General features: G+C 45.8%; 1 protein-coding gene across 1 annotated transcript in view; it reads left to right on the top strand.

Moving 5' to 3' along the window:
- Positions 1-21,731, top strand: part of akap12b (A kinase (PRKA) anchor protein 12b) — a 58,859-nt gene that overhangs the window by 9,241 nt on the left and 27,887 nt on the right. The window contains exon 2 of the mRNA XM_055885254.1: positions 19,027-19,132. Within this exon, the coding sequence (XP_055741229.1) occupies positions 19,027-19,132 (106 nt within the window). The remainder of the gene's footprint in view (positions 1-19,026; positions 19,133-21,731) is intronic.

Here is a 21,731-nt window from a genome sequence, read left to right as displayed (position 1 = left end):
GGACGAAGCCGGCATGGAGTGGAGGGGGTGAGGGGTGGGAGGGGAGTGGGGCATGAGGCCAAACAGAGGAGCCATTGAGGATGGGCTGAGGGGGACAGTGTTGAGGCCCTGTGTGTGCACCGGCCCAAAACAGCCAGGATGGAGAGACCCCAGTAAGGGGAGCGTTTTAGGTAGGCAGGGGGGATGGAGAGAGTGTGATGGAGATAGAGAGGAGAGTAGAGCGAGAGAGAGAGAGAGAGACATAGAGGTGGAGTGAGAGAGGGACCTGCCAGGGTGACATAAAGACATGAATCAGGCGATTGTTCCTGGTCCCCTGATGACAGTAGAGGTAGAGAGTGAAATGGATTCAGGTAAAGAAAGAGTCTATAATGGGGGAACTACCATCTCATCTTCAGCTTTGGGTTAATGGGAGAGGTTTGACTGAGTAGGAGTCTGCAGCTACATCCCAATACTCTCACAAGGCCTCCCTCTTTTTCTCGACTCATTCGCTTCATGACAACTGTGTGGAAGGACTGGATAGGTTTCAACCATATAGCATTAACCTAGCCAGTCCTGTCAGATCTTTGGTCCCAAAGGAAAGGTGATGTGATGAGAGGTTGCTATTGAATGTTATAAGAGCCTCACTTGATTACATCATTCCGTTAAACCATGATAGAAGTAGCTTCTATGCACAAAACAGAATGCGCTTGCAACACGAATACAGTTAATTTGCGATAGTCTGATACCTTCCTCATGTGTTTATCCAAAGCGATCAGTTGTTCCCCTCCTCAAATATTTTAGGTATCTGTAAAGATCTCTGTCTTAGCTATTTATCTTCAGTAAATCCTTCTATAACTCATGGTTAGCCCTACAAACTACACCATGCATAGATAATTGTAAGGTGATTATTATGCTTAGAGGTGTGGAGAACTATCGCCATGGACACTAGAATGGTGATGTGCGATTGGGATTGGTCCCTTGGGTGACAACAGGAAGGAGAATTAGGCAAAGGGAGTGTCCCAATCGTTAAAGAAAGGATAATGCAGTTTGGGAAGGGAAATAGAATTTGAATTCCCTTTATCTTATCTGATATGCTTATTCTCTCCCTGATTGAGAGTATTGTTATCGTCGAACATGTCACGTTTGATGTAAGCTAGTAAAGCTATTTTGAGCAAAAATAGAAACACAGCATGTAAAGTGTTGTTTCATGAGATGAAATAAAGATCCCAGAAATGTACCATATGCACAAAAAGCTGATTTCTCAACAATGTTGTGCAAAAATTTGTTTACATCCCTGTTAGTGAGCATTTCTCGTTTGCCAATATAATCCATCTACCTGACAGCTGTGTCATATCAAGAAGTTGATTAAACAGCATGATCATGACACAGGTGCACCTTGTGCTGGGGACAATAAAAGGCCACTCTAAAATGTGCAGATTTGTCAGTGAATTAATGTTAATTTCTCGACAATAAGCCACCTCCAACGTCGTTTTAGAGAATTTGGCAGTACGTCCAACTGACCTCACAACCGCAGACCACGTGCAACTACGCCAGCCCAGGACCTCCACATCAGGCTTGCAGGATCGTCTGAGACTAGCCACCCGGATAGCTGAAACTGTGGGTGTGCGCAACCAACCAAATTTATGCACAAATTGTCAGAAACCATCTCAGGGAAGCTCGTCTGCATGCTCGTCGTCCTCACCAGGATCTTGACCTGACTGCAGTGTGGCATTGTAACCAACTTCAGTGGGCAAATGCTCACCTTCGATGGCCACTGGCATGCTAGAGAAATGTGCTCTTCACGGATGAATCCTGATTTCAACTGTATGGTGTCGTGTGGGCGAGCGGTTTGCTGATGTCAACATTGTGAACAGAGTGCCCCTTGGTGGCGGTTTGGTTATGGTATGGGCAAACATAAGCTACGGACAATGGACGCAATTGCATTTTATTGTTGGCAGTGTGAATGCCATGACGAAATCCTGAGGCCCATTGTCGTGCCATTAACCCGCCGCCATCACCTCATATTTCAGCAAGATAATGCACAGCCCCATGTCGCAACGGTAGGCCGTCATCGTAAATAATAATTTGTTCTTAACTGAATCTGTACACAATTCCTGGAAGCTGAAAATATCCCAGTTCTTCCATGGCCTCCATACACACCACACATGTCACCCTTTGAACATGTGTGGGATGATCTGGATGGACGTGTACGACAGCGTGTTCTAGTTCCCTCAAATATCAAGCAACTTCCACAGCCATTGAAGAGGAGTGGGACAACATTCCACAATCAACAGCCTGATCAACTCTATGTGAAGGAGATGTTTCACGCTGCATGAGGCAAATGGTGGTCACACCAGATACTTACTGGTTTTCTGATCCACGCCCCAAATATTTTTGAAATATCTCTGACCAACAGATGATTAACTGTTTTTCCCAGTCATGTGAAACCCATAGATTAGGGCCTAATGAATTTATTTAAATTGGCTGATTTCCTTATATGAACTGTAACGCAGTAAAATCTTTGAAATTGTTGCAAGATGTGTTTATGTTTTTGTTCAGTGTACAATGTTCTCTTCCCAGAGTGTCTTCTCTGTGTTGTTTTAGTATTTTATGTGGACTCACTGTTCTGTACAAACTCTCCTCCCCCCTCTTTTAATGGAGGCGAAATGGGAAGAAGCTTGTGTGTAATTAGAGTTTGTCCTCCCTCTATCCCCCTATCTTGGCCATATCAGATCCACCGCCAGCTCCGCTCTGAAAAGAATGGACCTGTGTATTTGGGTTTTAAAAATGATAGGAGGCTCTCATTCTTTTGTCCGTTTCTCACCTCTCGCAACCTCTGACAGGGATTACAATTCCGTTACATGATAAGGAGTTTCTGGGAAATGAACTAAAAACATTACAATCGGAAAGATCAATTCATATGATGATATAAATTAGATTATGATCATTTTAAAGTGTTCCTGAAATAGGCTTGCCCCCTCTTTGGAGACAGTCCCATCATTGAGACAGCATGAATGTGTTTCTGTGTTTTTCTGTCAGCTGTATTGAGTTATAGGGAAACATCACATGGAGGGCCGTCTGGTCTGTGGCTCTCTAATCTAATAGGTTGTCTTTTGTTCCGGGCCTGTTATATTTCACACACAGACCTGGACAGGCTTATCTGTGGATTCTCCAGTCCAGTTGGCTGGTTATTAATCTGGTTATTATTGATAGATTGATCAGTATCTTTGAAATTGTTATATTGTTGTTGCCTTTTTACTGGGATTAAAAGTGCATTAGAAGGTGAGGCACAACACGACATAGTTACAATAAACTGCTTTGACTTGAAGTAGGCCCAAAAATTGTCTTGTAGATGAATGATAATGTAATGTACAGTAGTACGTTAGCATTTAAAGCTGGGATTTTGAAGTAGGCCTTGCAGACAAGTGCACCTCTGTATGGGCACTCCGGGCTGGTTTTCCCACCGGACGCTGGAACAATTTCTATTCAAATCTTCTGGAAAACAAACACATCGCTATCCTCTTTCATTCTTGGAAAAGGGGAAAAGGCAGAGCTAGGGATTCTGGTGGGTGTGGGGTTTTCTATCTTGGCAGCAGGGAACTGTTAACTAATGCAATGTTCCCACACTGATGGCTGTGGGTATTTACTGTGTCCCATACCGTTGGTCATGCTGTTGTTATTCAGTTAGGCTACAGTATACCACTAGATATGTTATACCTTAACTTTAGCTTTGAAAGTTTAACATATTGTGTTGTAAAACACAGCCATTTACAGCCATATATTTCATGCATACACGGTAACCCAGTGAGCACACAGATTTTTTAAAACCTTTATTCAACCTTTATTTTGACAGGGAGTCATGTTGAGACAAAGGTCTCTTTTTCAAATGAACCCTGCAGAATATAAAATTACACACAGCAGCAGCATGCCCCCATGAAGAGGGGGGAGTCATGGCCAGGGAGACATGCTCATCATTCCTAGTTTCCCAGAGAGATTTGTGTGGGATATGATAAGGAAACCGTGTCCCTCTGCTCCGCTATGGTTCCAGTCCATTTAATAAGTAGGAAGAGAGGAGCTGAAATCGTCAAACCACTCAGACACTGTGGCACAATAGCAACTCTTCAACCTCAGGAGGCTGAAGAAATTAGTCCTGTCCCCGAGGGCCCTCACAGTGTTCTACTAGCACCATTGAGAGCATACTGTCGGCCTGGTACAGTAACTCCACCACCACTGACTGGAAGCGTACCACCCCAGTGTTCTACAGGAGCTCCATCAAGAGCATACCCCCCTGCTGCTCCCCCTATGGACATTCTACCCCCCCACATATATTTATCCTACCCCCACCCCCAATGGACATTTATCACTGTTACAGTTGTAAATATGTATTTATTATTATTTATTTTTTGTTTCATTCACTTCTCTTTTTGACCAGCACTGTTGGAGCTTGGAGTTTAAGAATTTCACTGTACCATGCGATTACATCTGTGATAATGAGCATGTGATTAATAAACTCATCTAATCTAACCTAAAAACACACTCATTTTCCCTCTCTATCTCCTTATCTGTCTTTAAATATTAATCTACAATCCTTTCCCCTGCCCTTACCTCCCTCCCCTCTCTCTCTCTCTCTCTCTCTCTCTCTCTCTCTCTCTCTCTCTCTCTCTCGTTCTCTCTCCCGTGATGTGATGCGTTATTGAGTGGCACAGGTCTGGTCAGCGGGTTTGGGCTTTTCACGACACCCTGTGGAGTGCTAGGGCCTGTCTGGACTAATCAATCATTCTGATTGGATGCTCAACCACAGCAGGTCTGCTACTTCTGGACAATCGATTAAATGTCTGTATTAAAGTCATGGCTGGACAAGAGGCTGTGTTTTCATTTTATCTCATCCTTTATTGCTTAAAGTTTGGTTGTAGACCAAAGTTTGACCAAATGTATGTGTTTACTAAGAGATGAATATGGAATAATATATAATATATAAATAATATACAAATATAAACGCAACATGCAACAATTTAAAAGATTTTACTGAGTTACAGTTAATATAAGGAAATCAGTCAATTTATATAAATTCCTCAGGCCCTAATCTATGGATTTCATATGACTGGGAATACAGATATGCATCTGTTGGTTGTGCAAACCCACACTTTCATCAGCTGTCTGGGTGGCTGGTCTCAGACGATCCCGCTGGTGAAGAAACCTGATGTAGAGGTCCTGGGCTGGCAGGGTTCCACGAGGTCTGCGTTTGTGAAGCCGGTTGGACGTACTGCCAAATTCTCTAAAACAATGTTGGGGTAACTTATGGAAGAGAAATGAACATTCATTTGGGTTGTGTGACAAAACTGCATATTTTAAAGTGGCCTTTTATTGTCCCCAGCACAATGTGAACCTGCGTAATGATCATGCTGTTTAATCAACTGTCAGGTCGATGGATTATTTTGGCAAAGAAGAAATGCTCACTAACGGGGAAGTAAACAAATGTGGGCCCAAAATTTAAGAGAAATAAGCTTTTTGTCCATCTGTAAAATTTCTGGGATCTTTTATTTCAGCTCATGAAACATGGGACCAAGACTTTACATGTTGCCTTTATATTTTTGTTCAGTGCATTAACAATCATTCTTTGCATGTGTAACACTAATGCTCAAATTCATCTGCAATCAGCTTCTCCTTATGAACCATAAGTCAGATTCACTCCAGATTTTGTATTTAGCCTCATTACATCAGTCGTGGTTTTTAGAAAGAATTGTTGCTGCATTCAAATATGGATGCACTGTACCTATAGATGCACGTTAGCACATATGCTAATGCAAAAAATACTTACAAAAAATGTATTCTCATGAACCATTGTTATCCAACTGATCTTTTGTCTTTTCTGTGAAACCCGTTCATTGCTGCTCTATTTGACAGTATGTTTCCTGTGTTTAGGTGTGATGTTGTGAAAATGGTTTTGCATGGATCAGGATCACAAGAGAGAGCACTGACTAATCTTGTTTGTTTGTTTGTTGTTTGCTTTACCTTGCTCTTTCTCCTGCACTTTGCACTGCTCTCTATGCATTCCATCAAATGAAAAGTATTTGACTTGTGAATTAGACAGTATTGCATTTTGCAGACATCATCCTTCCTTGTGCTTTCAGTATGGTGTTTGAAACTCTCCGGTGCAGTTTTGTTGATATGGAACAGGCCAATATTGGGGGTTGTTGTGATGGAGTGGTTGTTTGTCAGGAAGGGGTTATTTCTCTCTCTTTGTCTCTCTCTCCCCCTCCTCTCTCCCCCTCCTCCCTCCCCCTAACGCAGGCGCTCTGTGTTCTCCACTGCGGCGGTCTGTCCCATCATCTGAGGCCCAGAGACTCTCCTCTCCAAAAATAACCCCACACCCCCGTCACTGCACGCACCACCATGCACTCAACGCCCCCTCTCACCATTTCTCTCTCCCTCTTCTCTCTCTCTCCCTCGCCCCTTCTCACTTCTCTCACCCACTCTCTTCCTCTTTCTCTTTCTCTCTCTCTCTCTCTCTCTCTCTCTCTCTCTCTCTCTCTCTCTCTCTCTCTCTCTCTCTCTCTCTCTCTCTCTCTCTCTCTCTCACTCACTCACTCACTCACTCACTCACTCACTCACTCACTCACTCACTCACTCACTCACTCACTCACTCACTCACTCACTCACTCACTCACTCACTCACTCACTCACTCACTCACTCACTCTCTTTCTTTCGTGCTACCACTCTCTTCCTCTTCCCCTTCCTCTCCCTCTCTCTCTCTCTCTCTCTCTCTCTCTCTCTCTCTCTCTCTCTCTTTCTCTTTCATGCTACCACTCTCTCTCTGTTCCATGCATTTTTTAGCACCCATTGGTTCGGATGCAGCTCTAACTGTTCTGGTGTGATGTAAGGGTGTGTGTGGCGCGGGAGGGGGGGGGGTATCATGGGAGGGTCCCATAACTCGGGACCCTCCCATGATACTGTTGTGTGGTGTGTAGGGGCGTGGCGGATTTGTCCCTCTCTCTCCTTCTTCCCTCCCTCCACTGTAAAGTCTCTGGGATTTACTGTATTGGTCAAACAGCCTATTCATCTATCAGCCCACCTGTCATCGGATCTGTCCCTAAGGGAGTGTCTGTGTAAATCCTGCCGCCTTGGAAGTGTACAGAGGGATGGGGAGACTCCCACCCTAGAGAACAACATACCAACAAGCAGTTGGTATGGCAACTGCTTGGCCTCCGACCGCAAGGCACTACAGAGGGTAGTGCTTACGGCCCAGTACATCACTGGGGCCAAGCTCCCAGCCATCCAGGACCTCTATAGCAGGCGGTGTCAGCGGAAGGCCCTAAAAATTGTCAAAGACTCCAGCCATCCTAGTCATAGACTGTTGTCTCTGCTATCACACGGCAAGCGGTACCGGAGCGCCAAGTCTAGGTCCAAAAACAGCTTCTACCCCCAAGCCATAAGTCTCCTGAACAGCTAATCCTGAACATCTATTTAAATGGCTACCCCAGACTATTTGCATTGCCCCCCCCCTCCATTCAGCGCATGAACACCTGTTCAGCGCATGTGACAAATAACATTTGATTTGATTTGATTGTGGTTATGCTTTTGCTGAGCGAGGGAAACGGATACACGTACAGTTTCTCTTATAGAATAACTTGTCTGTCTAGGACCGTTTTCACATTGCCGATAGCAAAAATGTAATTTTGAGAGATTCTCGAGAGACAATACTGTTGTGTAAACTTGTGAAACGTTGACGTCTCGAGCACTACCTCCAGAGGGTGCGCACAACACTTGCCTGACAGTTGCCCCCATCTGAGCAGGGCATTGTAAACAGAATTGTCTCGTTGAGATCAACACTCCTACAGTATAAATGGTAATATCATGAAGAGTTGCTTGCTACTAGCTTGTTGAATAGTTTGCAATGCTCAGCCTCCTGGCTGGTGGCTACTGTGACATTTACGGCACTTTTGAGCTGCGAAGCAAGAATGTCAACCGATCCCTCTCTCGGCTTGTCACATTCCCGTCGCTAATGTGAATTGAAAGTGTATGTCATATTATGGAAATTGGAATTTCGGGACGATAAATCTATTCAGTGAGAATAAGTACAGTACACAGGTCTGGGGGTTGATACTGTCTTTGTTTGGATGGGAATACCTGACACTTGATTTACTGTACTCTAGTTAGTTATTACTTGTTGTTTACACGAGTGATTACCATGCAGGCTGATATTATGGCTTTAGGGAAACAATGTCATTCGCTTTAAAGGACAGTTTACCAATAACATTGCCAAGCCTGCTTGTAGCTTTGCTGTTTTGTTACAGTTTGAGTTTTCTCTGTTGGATTATGCTGGATCATTATAAGTGGTGCCTCATTATGTCTAAAATAATCAGTCTTATGAGACAATAACAACCAATTGAAGGTGTGGTTTCTCCTTTAAAGTTCTAATGTAGTATCCACCAATCCTGGTCCTTGAGGGAGGGTCAGAGTGGACAGTTTTTTTTGTTGTGTGACAGTGGCTCAAGACAGAATAGTACCCCTGCTCTATGCGTCCATATTTTTACATAGTAGTTAACGTAAGGCCCATCTGTGGACATTGAAGCTTGTTACTTGCATGAAACAGTGACTTCGTTGAGGGTAGAAACACTGATAAATGGTAAAAGAGTGTTTGGCGTAGATGGACTGAAATATGACCCCTGCTTTCTTACTGTTGACTTCCGTCATGTCTCCAGTAATGATGTTTGGAAATGGTTAGGACGAGAAGAAAGTAAAGTAGCAGCGTATGAGAAGCAAGCGCCCGACCGGCCATCCGACAAACTAAACTACCATCAAATACATTTTGTTTGTGATTTTGTATCTTTTTACGGATTGAAATTGAATCAGGGAGGACTGGCGACTGGCTGGTGAACCTGCCGTGTATCTCTCTCTCTCTGCTTTTATTTTATCTAATGTTGCCTCTGGCCTGGCGTTTGTAGCACTGAAGGAACGGTGTGTGCCCCTGCCACTCTGGAACAATCGCAGATTGTTTTCCCAAAAAACTCCTCCTTATTGGACAGTGTGTTACACAGAACACTGTAAGACTCAATGATGAGGGCGTTCACTCTGCTTGTGTTCATATTCAGAGACGGTCTAAGGTTAACAAAAGGGTTATTCTACTTTTTGTCTAGATCTTCGAGATGTTTTTCAACATGACAATGCTATAGTAATTCATTGAGATGGGGAGATACAGTGTGGAGATCTGGTTTGTGTTACTGCCTGGCTCAGATAATCACATCCATGTTTGTTGTATCTGTAGGCTTTACAAAGTCCCCCAAATCTCTTTTCTCACATATGTGTTTAAAGCCCAACCAATCCACGTCACAGGAGATGCTAATCAGAGAGGCTGAAGACCCAGGAATGGAGGAAAGAGGGGGAGGTTTATTATTATCTCAGGGCAGTTCTATGTCAGGTCAATGGGGTCGAGCGTTGGCCAGTGTGGCCTGTCTGTGATCCTGTCCCGGTGGGTCCTGGTGGATCCTGGGGGGTCCTGGGGGGAGGGTTGTTGTTGTTTGTCCCTGTGTGTCTATCAACATGGGGGGGCTCCACTGTAGCAGCCGTTCAGTGGAGGTGCAGGAGTGGGGGTGAAAAACGGACAAATCGTGGGAGGTATAGACTGACAGGGTTCATAGTTCGGTGGGGGGGTTTGATTGACACAAAGACAGGCCGCTTGTTGCTTTGGTCTAAACATGAACCTGGTGGGACCTATTGGCCCTGTCCAGATACAGATAAAGACAGGTGTACACACAGAGAACATATACAGTACGTCCTCCCCTTCCTCCCTCAAACACACAAACAAACAACCAGGCCTAAGATACTTCCAAGCTTGGGCCTGCCGGTTTAATTCATCCGTTGTGTAGGGGGAAGTGTGGCAGGGGCTTGGTGTCTGTGGTTTAATTCATTCGTTTGTGTAGGGGGAAGTGTGGCAGGGGCTTGGTGTCTGTGGTTTTCTATGGCTCATGTTGGGACGTGACTTTGCTAAGTATCACAGTACTGCAGTATTATGATTTGACATTAAAGAATATAAATACAACTGTTTATGAGGCATCTGGTTTCCTTCGCCTCTCGTCATGTTTAACAAAGCTCTTAATACATCTTCAGGACACTAAAGCTAATTGTCAAGTTACTCAAATCACCTTCTAACTTCTACTTCTTGCTGTAAACTTCCAAATCCCTGCTATCTTGTACCCCAAATCATCCCAAAGCTCAACATAGACAATACAATACCTCTATTGGGTTTATGTTACCCTCTCTGCAGGCTATTTGAGGCTGACCACCATTCACACATTTCAGGGTTTGTTTGAGGAGACATAAGTGATTTTCTGTAATGGTGAATTAAGTGATATTTGTGGGAGAATGAGTTAATTGTTCCATTTGTCTCAAAGCAAGAGTCTCTCTGTTTGTCTGAATGAGCTCAGTCAACATAATCAAATTGGCTGCAAAGGAGTTGGATAATGATGGACTGAATGAGGACCTTGTCTTATATAAGATGTGAATGACTTTCTGAGAGCAAACTGGATAACTTAGTAAGTTGTCTTCTCACTCTCATCTCTTTACACTCTATCTTCTCAGTCAAAGACTTTGTTATTGTCTTATATTTCTCTCTCCCTCTTGTTTTTTTCTTATTATTCTTCCCTGCCCCTCCATCCATCCATCCATCCATCCATCCATCCATTCATCCATCCATCCATCCATCCATCCATCCACCTTCTCTACTCTTTCCATCATAGTTTTCCATCTTAACTCCCAACAGGTCATTTTGTCGACCTCTGCCCGAGTGTGTATGTTTTGTGTTTTCCATATATGGCCAATGTTGTCTGACTACAGCTGGAGTACAGAAACAGATATGATGATAAGACTGAGATGTCTTATTTAAGATACTGTTTGAAGAGGTAGAGAGACAACACAGGCTATGGGAAGCCCAGTTATGTGAAAGGACATAACTAGATCATGTAGACTGGAGAGACCTGCAGATAGCTCAGAGAAGTACACTTGGTTATACTGCATAAAAAATTGCATTAATACATTTAACATCAGATGAAAAGTCACCGAATAGTGACATTACAGAATCATGTTAGCTAGTTATGCTAGATGTAATTTACTGAGTTACAGCAGTTTATAGAGCTGTATTGGACTAAATAAGACGCAGAGTTTATATCATCTAGCTTCTGTTAGGTTTGCTGTTACTGAGCCATGCTAGTATAATCTAGGTTTTTTATTGATGCTCTCTGTGCCAGATTGTAACGCTGCCATAAGCAGAGGGCCAGTAGATCACACGCTACACACAGTGTTACCACAACAAACAGGTAAACAACAGCAGGAACACACACAAAACACACACACATATACACACATTCATGTGCACGTGCATACACAGATACACTCACACACACATACGCATGGCACGGCAAACACTCCCACACGGACACACAGGCGCACACAGACACACAAACACACACACTCAGAGCTGGAGAGAAGGAGAAAGTGAGAGAAAGAGAGCTTGAGAGAAGAGACTAGGCCAGGGGTCCCGCTAGTCTTTGATCCCAGGTATGTTATGAATGTAGGGGTCAGGTTTAAAAGACGTGTGCTGGAGGTTAGGAGACATTAATGGAGCAGGGAGGGGTGGTGGCAGATAGACATGCCCACTAAGAGATGACAAACGTGGGGGAACTAAACTCACAGCCCAGGACTCCAGAGTGTTCAGGTTTTTGTTGCTTAACACAACGAAACATTCAGATCCTCTGGGGGACTCTGATTGAGATGGACTTGTCCCTTGCCACTTTCCTCACCTTCTGTCTCCTTGTCTCCTCTCCTTCCCCTAATATCTCCTCTCCCCACATATCTACTCCTCTTTCCCTATCCTCTCCCCTCCTATCTCCTCTTTCCCTCTCCTCTCCCCCCTATCTCCTCTTTCCCTCTCCTCTCTCCTCCTATCTCCTATTTCCCTCTCCTCTCCCCTCCTATCTCCTCTTTCCCTCTCCTCTCCCCCCTATCTCCTCTTTCCCTCTCCTCTCTCCTCCTATCTCCTCTTTCCCTCTCCTCTCCCCCCTATATCCTCTTTCCCTCTCCTCTCTCCTCCTATCTCCTCTTTCCCTCTCCTCTCCCCTCCTATCTCCTCTTTCCCTCTCCTCTCCCCTCCTATCTTCTCTTTCCCTCTCCTCTCCCCTCCTATCTTCTCTTTCCCTCTCCTCTCCCCTGCTATCTCCTCTTTCCCTCTCCTCTCCCCCTATCTCCTCTTTCCCTCTCCTCTCTCCTCCTATCTCCTCTTTCCCTCTCCTCTCCCCTCCTATCTCCTCTTTCCCTCTCCTCTCCCCTCCTATCTCCTCTTTCCCTCTCCTCTCCCCTGCTATCTCCTCTTTCCCTCTCCTCTCCCCTCCTATCTTCTCTTTCCCTCTCCTCTCCCCTCCTATCTTCTCTTTCCCTCTCCTCTCCCCTCCTATCTTCTCTTTCCCTCTCCTCTCCCCCCTATCTCCTCTTTCCCTCTCCTCTCCCCTCCTATCTTCTCTTTCCCTCTCCTCTCCCCACATATCTGCTCCATTTTCCCTATCCTATCCTCTCCCCTCATATCTCCTCTTTCCCTCTCCTCTCCCCTCCTATCTCCTCTTTCCCTCCCCTCTCCCCCCCTATCTCCTCGTTTCCTCTCCTCTCTCCTCCTATCTCCTCTTTCCCTCCCCTCTCCCCTCCTATCTCCTCTTTCCCTCTCCTCTCCCCTCCTATCTCCTCTTTCCCTCTCCTCTCCCCTCCTATCTCCTCTTTCCCTCTCCTCTCCCCCCTATCTCCTCTTTCCCTCTCCTCTCTCCTCCTATCTCCTCTTTCCCTCTCCTCTCCCCCCCTATCTCCTCTTTCCCTCTCCTCTCCCCTCCTATCTTCTCTTTCCCTCTCCTCTTTCCCTCTCCACTCCTATCTCCTCTTTCCCTCTCCTCTCCCCCCTATCTCCTCTTTCCCTCTCCTCTTTCCCTCTCCTCTCCCCTCCTATCTCCTCTTTCCCTCTCCTCTCCCCCCTATCTCCTCTTTCCCTCTCCTATCTTCTCTTTCCCTCTCCTCTCCCCTGCTATCTCCTCTTTCCCTCTCCTCTCCCCTCCTATCTTCTCTTTCCCTCTCCTCTCCCCTCCTATCTTCTCTTTCCCTCTCCTCTCCCTAACTCCTCTTTCCCTCTCCTCTCCCCTCCTATCTTCTCTTTCCCTCTCCTCTCCCCACATATCTGCTCCATTTTCCCTATCCTATCCTCTCCCCTCCTATCTCCTCTTTCCCTCTCCTCTCCCCCCTATCTCTCTTTCCCTCTCCTCTCCCCCCCTATCTCCTCTTTCCCTCTCCTCTCTCCTCCTATCTCCTCTTTCCCTCTCCTCTCCCCTCCTATCTCTTTCCCTCTCCTCTCCCCTCCTATCTCCTCTTTCCCTCTCCTCTCCCCTCCTATCTCCTCTTTCCCTCTCCTCTCCTCTCTCCTCCTATCTCCTCTTTCCCTCTCCTCTCCCCTCCTATCTTCTCTTTCCCTCTCCTCTCCCCTGCTATCTCCTCTTTCCCTCTCCTCTCCACTCCTATCTCCTCTTTCCCTCTCCTCTCCACTCCTATCTCATCTTTCCCTCTCCTCTCCCCTCCTATCTTCTCTTTCCCTCTCCTCTCTCCTCCTATCTCCTCTTTCCCTATCCTCTCCACACATTTCTGCTCCATTTTCCCTATCCTATCCTCTCCCCTCCTATCTCCTCTTTCCCTCTCCTCTCCCCCCCTATCTCCTCTTTCCCTCTCCTCTCTCCTCCTATCTCCTCTTTCCCTCTCCTCTCCCCTCCTATCTCTTTCCCTCTCCTCTCCCCTCCTATCTCCTCTTTCCCTCTCCTCTCCCCTCCTATCTCCTCTTTCCCTCTCCTCTCCTCTCTCCTCCTATCTCCTCTTTCCCTCTCCTCTCCCCTCCTATCTTCTCTTTCCCTCTCCTCTCCCCTGCTATCTCCTCTTTCCCTCTCCTCTCCACTCCTATCTCCTCTTTCCCTCTCCTCTCCACTCCTATCTCCTCTTTCCCTCTCCTCTCCCCTCCTATCTTCTCTTTCCCTCTCCTCTCTCCTCCTATCTCCTCTTTCCCTATCCTCTCCACACATTTCTGCTCCATTTTCCCTATCCTATCCTCTCCCCTCCTATCTCCTCTTTCCCTCTCCTCCCCCCTATCTCCTCTTTCCCTCTCCTCTCTCCTCCCATCTCCTCTTTCCCTATCCTCTCCCCTCCTATCTCCTCTTTCCCTCTCCTCTCCCCTCCTATCTCCTCTTTCCCTCTCCTCTCCCCTCCTATCTTCTCTTTCCCTCTCCTCTCTCCTCCTATCTGCTCTTTCCCTCTCCTCTCCCCTCCTATCTCCTCTTTCCCTATCCTCTCCCCTCCTATCTCCTCTTTCCCTCTCCTCTCCCCTCCTATCTCCTCTTTCCCTCTCCTCTCTCCTCCTATCTTCTCTTTCCCTCTCCTCTCCCCACATATCTGCTCCATTTTCCCTATCCTATCCTTTACCCTCCTATCTCCTCTTCTCCTCTTCCTTTGTTCATTTCCCATTTTTCCTCCACACCCTGTTGCTCTTCTCTTCTTCTATTCTCTCTCCACTCTGGGACTCTATCCTCACCACGAGGTCAGAGAGCACTGGGTTAACTGTCCTAAATGAACTAATAAAGACCCCATCACTGTCTGATTTAATCTGTGTGTGTGTGTGTGTGTGTGTGTGTGTGTGTGTGTGTGTGTGTGTGTGTGCCTACAGTTTTTATGTTTGTATAAATGGGTGTGTTTAATCATAAATTGACTGCAGAACAGTGACATTGAACTCTCACTTTGTCTTTTGAGCGGTTTGAGTTATATGAGTGAGGGCACAAGGTTAGCTCTATACTGTAGAAGCTCACCAGCTATCAGGTTATCTACTGTTCTATGGCCTGCTTCTCCAGCTGTAAGGCCTGTAGTACCGTCAATTTAAGACATGTCTGTAACTCTCTGATTAAACAACAGTATTGGTCAGATGGGGTGAATGGTGGTTTATGGTGCAGGCTGTTCTTGTAAATGTCCTCTGTGTAGTGCTCTGTTACTAATTCTCCCCTGGGGTTGGATGTAATATCTAGATGTTGAATCATCAGAGCCCCTCTTACGATAAAATGTCTTGTCTTAGCCTATGTTGGGTGGAGGGGTAGGAGATCTTGAAGGGAGGTGGGAGGTGTTGTCTGATCCGGTAAGGGAGTGTGTCACAATAACAACCTTTTGACGGAGGGAGCCTTGGAGTAGTTTCGTCAGGGTCTCTTTCTCTGTCTAACTGTATGTCTTCATCATACTGACTAAAGCTGCAGTGAGATGCCTCAGGTAGGGTTACATGTGGATTCACGTTAGAGTATAATTGGGTTTTCTGGGGTCAGGAGTTGCTTTGAAGACAGAGGGAGGCAGTGAGAAGGGAGAGAGAAGGGTGGTTCGAAATGTGTACAGTATTTATATGAATTAATATATTATGTCTGTAAAATGGGAGTTTTTTTATTTTTATAAAGATGATAAAAAATGTAATAAAAATGCTAGAGGTGTAATTAGACAGCTGCATCACCTCCCTCCCTCCCTCCCTCCCTCCCTCCCTCCCTCCCTCCCTCCCTCCCTCCCTCCCTCCCTCCCTCCCTCCCTCCCTCCCTCCCTCCCTCCCTCTATGGGGTGGAGGGGTGTCTGTAGGCTAGCGCTCTGTAGAGTAATTTAGGGGACAGCAGCATGTCTGTCCTGGAGCCTCTGCCTCTGCAACAACGGGACAGGAGATGAAGAGAGGAGGGGAGGAAAAGGAAGGATGAGGGAGAAGAGAGGTTAAGGGGGTAAAAGGACGAGTAGAGAAGAAAATAAAGATGGGTGGACTCTACCTCTATCCTAAAGTGAGAATAAAGAAAGGAGTGGGGGAAGAGAGAGAGAGAGAGAGAGAGAGAGACAGAGACAGAGACAGAGAGAGAGAGAGACAGAGACAGAGAGAGAGAGAGACAGAGACAGAGAGAGAGAGAGACAGAGACAGAGAGAGAGAGAGACAGAGAGAGAGACAGAGAGAGAGAGAGAGAGAGAGAGAGAAAGAGAGAGAGACAGAGAGAGAGAGAGAGAGAGAGAGAGAGAGAGAAAGAGAGAGAGGGGACAGAGAGACAGAGAGAAAGAGAGAGACAGAGAGAGACAGAGAGAAAGAGAGAGAGAGAGACAGAGAGAGAGAGAGAGCGAGAGAGAGAGAGAGAGGGTGGCAGGTAGACTAGCAGTTAGAAGAGCGTTGGGCCAGCAACCAAAATGTCGCTGGTTCGAATCCTGAGCCGACTAGGTGAAAAGTCTGACAATGTGCCCTTGAGCAAGGCACTTAACCCTAAATCCCTGTAAGTTGCTCTGGATAAGAGTGTCTCCTAAATGATTCAAATGTAAAATGTAGAGGGGGAAAGGTGGATGTGGATTGGGGAGGACAGGAGATTTTAGGAGGGAGTATAGTCAAAATGGGAGCTTTTAGTAAGTACATGTGTCTTGTGCCTTTGTGTGTACAGAGTAAAGAGGTACACAAGCCTGTTGGTCAAGCACCCCCCCCCCCCCACCCCACAGACCTAATTTCACACCTTCCTGCTAGCTAACCTTGTGGCTAACGCTAACGACCATATGCTCAAAGGAACTCACACGCACACACACTAAACTCAGTCAGAAGGTTGCAAGGCTAGGACGCTGTACAGTACAGGATATTCTCATACCCTCTATAGTGAGGAGCAGATGCACAATTGGCTCTGGCACATTTGATCCCCATCAATACATACAATTGGAATACTTGTGGAAGGAATCCAAAAACAGTGTATGCATAATTGATGAAGATATGTCTTCTGTGTGAAACTTCTTCTCAGACAGATCTGGATGACTGAGACTGTCTGACAGTTTCTAGCCTGGAAGACCTGTGAGTTACAGAGAGAGAGAAAGTTGAGTAACACAGGGCTCCAGAACCCTGACCTCTGACCTCTTATCTACTGTCAGAGGGAAGGCATCTCAGGACCCCATGCTGTGTGCATGTGTGTTTCTGTTGTAGTAGGCACAGTCTTATTATACAACCCCTAAACCCTCTCAGGCATCCTAAACACTCTAGCCATCCTTATAGGAACTGTATGTCTTCAGAATGACCCCTGGGAGAGCTTATGAGGGAGAGAAACATCTAGCCTCTGACCATGTATCTCAGAACATTGAGAATGGAGCCATGGCGTTTCTAACACCCCTCAAAAGTTGTGGTATTTTTTATAGGGGTGAGGTAACATGAGGACATGAATTAGGGAGTGTGGGGAGTGAACCTGGAGGGGTTGAGGTGGGAGCAAGGATTGGTGAGGTGAGTGGATTTGGAAAGAGAGAGAGGGGTGTGGCTGGTCAAAGAGAGAGGGGTGTGGGTCTGGTTGCCCCTGAGGAGTCTTGTGAAGAGGGCACGGAATGCTGGGAATGCCAATCATGAGGTAGGCCAGAGGGGGCGGGGTCACTAGAGGTCAAAGGGGCACCTGCTGGTCTCTACTTAAAGCTGATCATCAGGCCCCTGAGGACTTCAGAGGCCATGAGTTAAACTACAGGAGCGACTCCATCTCCCATTCAGCAGAGATCTATTTCTTCATGTTCATAGTTTCCAATGAGTCTCCACATTAAACTGACCTGCCAGTTTGCTTGGCCCTATATCACAGTCTCATTCCCTTCTCATTTCTCAATCTCTCTCTGGCTCTCTCTCACCCCCCTTCTCCCTATTTTCCTCTCTTTATCTCATTCTCCTTCTCGTCCTGTTGCTCTTCCTTTCTCTCTTTTTTCTCATCTTCTCTTTGTTGTGGCCAACTTACATCAGCTTGTAAGAAAGAGCTGATTGTGATGGCCCTCTCTCTCTCTCCATCTCTCTCTTTCCCTTTCTCCCTCCCTCCCTCTCTTTCTCTCTCCCTCTCTCTCTCTCTCTCTCTCTCTCACCCCCCCCCCCCCCTCTCTCACCTCCCCTTTCCCTCTCTGGCTCTCTCTCACCTCCCCTTTCCCTATTTCCTCTCTTTATCTCATTCTCCTTCTCCTTCTCGTCCTCTTGCTCTTCCTTTCTCTCTTTTTTTATTCCTCTCTATCTTTCTCATCTTCTCTTTGTTGTGGCCAACTTACATCAGCTTGTAAGAAAGAGCTGTTTGTGATGGCCCTCTCTCTCTCTCTTTCTCTCTCTCTCCCTCTCTCTCTTTCCCTCTTTCTTTTTCTCTCTCTCTCCCTCACTCTCACTCTTGCATCACTCTCTTGCTCGCTCTCTCTCCCTCAATCTCTCTCTCTCGCTCTCTCTCCCTCTCTCTCACTATCCCTCTCTCTCTTGCTCTCCCTCTTTCTCTCTCCCTCTCTCGCTCCCTCTCCCCCTCTCACTCTCTTTCTCTTTTCTCAGCCTTTCTGTCTAGTTCTATAACAGATCGTTTTTCAGGCTTTTCCTGGAGAAGTCTCAGCCGTTGGGAATGGGACACTGACTCAGGGCTCCATTAGTTATATCAAGGTCTCCATAGGGAGAGACTGTATTAAAGTATCCACAGCCCCAGCCCCAACCCTAGCACCATCCCCAGCCCCAGCCCCAACCCTAGCACCATCCCCAGCCCCAGCCCCAACCCTAGCACCATCCCCAGCCGCAGCCCGCTGCCAAAGATCTGTTGGGACTCTGATGCCGTGATGAGGGCAGAAAGAGATAGTGTGTCTGTCTGCCCGTGTATCTTGTTAGTGTAGTAGCATGAAACAGATGTGGGAAGGCGTGTACTGTAGCTACTCTGTTATGAATTTGACATGATGTGCCATTAGTTGAATGGAGGAAAAACCTTTTTATGGTTTGGCTGCTGTCTTGACATGACAATGATTGGATTGAATAGTGTGGGAGACTGTGTTTTGTTACTGATTAGTATCTCTGATATAGTGTATTATTGTTGGAGCTATCTAACAGTGTAATTTTTCCTCTTTCTATCTCTCTCTCTGTCTCTCTCTCATGCACTCTCTCTCTCTCTCTCTCTCTCTCTCTCTCTCTCTCATGCACTCTCTCTCTCTCATGCACTCTCTCTCTCTCATGCACTCTCTCTCCTCATCAGCTCCAGCAGACGAATGGACAGATCTCCATTTCCAGTTTGATTGGGAAGGTAGACGAGCAGACAGAGCTCCATGGCCACTCAGAGGACAACACACTAACAGAGGAAGGTAAGAGAGACAGTTGTATATTCACTATCTATCTATGTGATTGTGTTTTTGTCTGTGAACTAGTGTTTATGTATGGAGTGTCTGTGTGCTTTCGATGTGCAGATGGGTGGGGGTGCGTGTGTGTGTTTGTGCTTGTGTGCGTGAGAGGGAGAGAGAGAATGTGTGGTATGGCCCCTGACTGACACAAAAACACCCTGCCACCCATGTTCAGCCTCTGGCCCTACAGCTATGTCCTCCTGAGAGCCTCTTGATCCTTCACTAATCTCTCTGTCAACACTGAAGGGACACCTACGCAGTCTCTTATTGTAACAGGTTGCTCACACACTCACATATCCAACATACGCAACACACATCTGGACTGCATGGAGGCTCCGAGGAGTTGTTCTAGGTAATCCAATGTAAGACTGTGTGCAGACATGCCTATCCACTTAAAGTAGCCTAACAGTAATTTGTCTGTGGGGTCTTAAAACTAAAGCCAGGTAGAATTCCTTGCTCTCAAAGCTGTGGAGTTTCTGTGGTTGGCATCGGGAAGATAAGGAGGAGACATACAGGAGTGCGGAATGCATAATAAATAAATAAAATCTACATAATCAGTAACTGACCAAACATCATTGGGTTGGGGGCCATGTTTTTCCTACGATATCAGATTAATTTTCCCAGCGTTGTCATGGAAACAAGCCTAAACTCTCCGCCGTCCTGCTCTGGTTCGCCGTCTCCCTCTGTGTGTGTTTGTTTATTTACTTTAAGGTTCCTACGTGGTCTCTCTCTATCTGGGAGGGCTGCAGGAGCACGTCTTCCCTACCTAAATATTTAGCAGGCCGTGACCTGGCTCGGCACAAAGGGACCCGCACCGTTTCATAACTCCGTTCAGCCAGGGGAAGGAGTAACTCTATACTACTTTAAACAGACAGATATGTCACATACCACACCGTCAAAAAGCCTGTTTAATAACCTGTTTAATGAAGCGATTCTGTACGTTTACAGAGTAACCGAATACCCCTCAGAACAGAGAGATATGGTATGTACGTAGAGAATGATTTGATGAGATGAGCCCTATTCTATATGAATGTACTGAAATCTAATTTAATTCTGTAGATAGTCCTGTGGAAATGAGGAGGGTTGAGGTGAAAACATTCACAATGGAAAATATACATTTTCCGTAAGTTACTTTGATAGGTTTCTCATAAGTAGTAAGTATATATTAAATGTGTCTTCAACCATGATGAAGATTGAAGGAATCCTCTTAAACATATAACAAGAGTGTCAAACATACGGCCTGTGGGCCGGATCTGGTTGGGAAAAAAATCTAGAATTGACTGCTAGGAATTGTACAAAAAAATCATACGTCCCTCTGGACCTCGTTGAAGAACGAACGAATCCTCTGGGGCAAAATTCGTTTGACACCTCTGCTTTAAAACATTTGGCTGAAATGATACAGCCTGTGGCCCTTCAGGCCCACACACCTCCTGTATGTAGTGATATACCCCTTACATACCAAGACGTTTTGCTGCCAATTTGACCATGGCTCCAACTTTTTGCCGCCTTTTCTTATATCTGAAAGGTATTGCTCATACCAAAGCCTGTACTTTTATTTCCACTAACTGAGGTAGTCATGAATGCGGTAAAGTTCTGCCTAGGGCTTAGTATGAAACGTAGCCATACTGCTCTTAAGCTCTTGATGTGTCACGTTCCTGACCTTATTTCCTTTGTTTAGTCTTTGTTTAGTTGATCAGGACGTGAGCTGGGTGGGCATTCTATGTTTTGTGTTTCTATGTTGGGTTTGTTGTTTGGCCTAATATGGTTCTCAATCAGAGGCAGGTGTTTGTCATTGTCTCTGATTGGGAACCATATTAAGGTTGCCTGTTTTCACTGTTTGTTTGTGGGTGATTGTTTCCTGTCTTTGTGTTTCTCTGCACCAGCTAGGACTGTTTTGGTTTTCACATTTATTGTTTTGTTACTTGTAGTGTTCATGTTGTTATCTTTATTAAATTATGTTGAACACTAACCGCGCTGCGTTTTGGTCCTCCTCTGCTTCATCCCAGGAAGAAAGCCGTTACATGATGGTTGCTAGGCAGCGCCCATTACAGGCTGTTACCATCATCATGGCAGTTCTAAACATTGACAGGCAAATCACTTGGCAGCATTACTTTGCATAGGCCACCACTATGCATGCACTGTTTTCTTAACCACATCTGGATGGATCCGTAAATATTTCCTGCGGAAATGATTATCACTGAATGACGGAAATATTTCAATGAAGTAGGCTAATGTAATTAAAGGCATGTATCAAATGATTGCTTACTGACACTCCCAAAGTTATTTGAAGCGATAGCCTACCGGTTTGTTGTCAACTACATGATAATTATAGAACAGTTTTGATTGGGACAGCACCATCGCGCTGCTTTGCATGTGGAAACTCGTCTTGATAAATCAATCAATGTCAGATCCTTGTTTTCACTGAATCTCCATTTGGATATTTGGTTACAGTTAGGCGGGTGAAATGTTGAACACTGTTCAGGATCAACTTTAGTCTCGTTGGCTCATTTATAAGCACTATGACAGCAGTGTCACTCAAGTTGTGTGGAAAAAATATTATTTC

Source organism: Salvelinus fontinalis, chromosome 27, assembly GCF_029448725.1.
Source record: "Salvelinus fontinalis isolate EN_2023a chromosome 27, ASM2944872v1, whole genome shotgun sequence".
In the NCBI taxonomy this organism is placed as follows: Eukaryota; Metazoa; Chordata; class Actinopteri; order Salmoniformes; family Salmonidae; genus Salvelinus; species Salvelinus fontinalis.
Note: the sequence above shows the minus strand (reverse complement) of the source record. Positions and strands in the feature narration are given on the sequence as shown.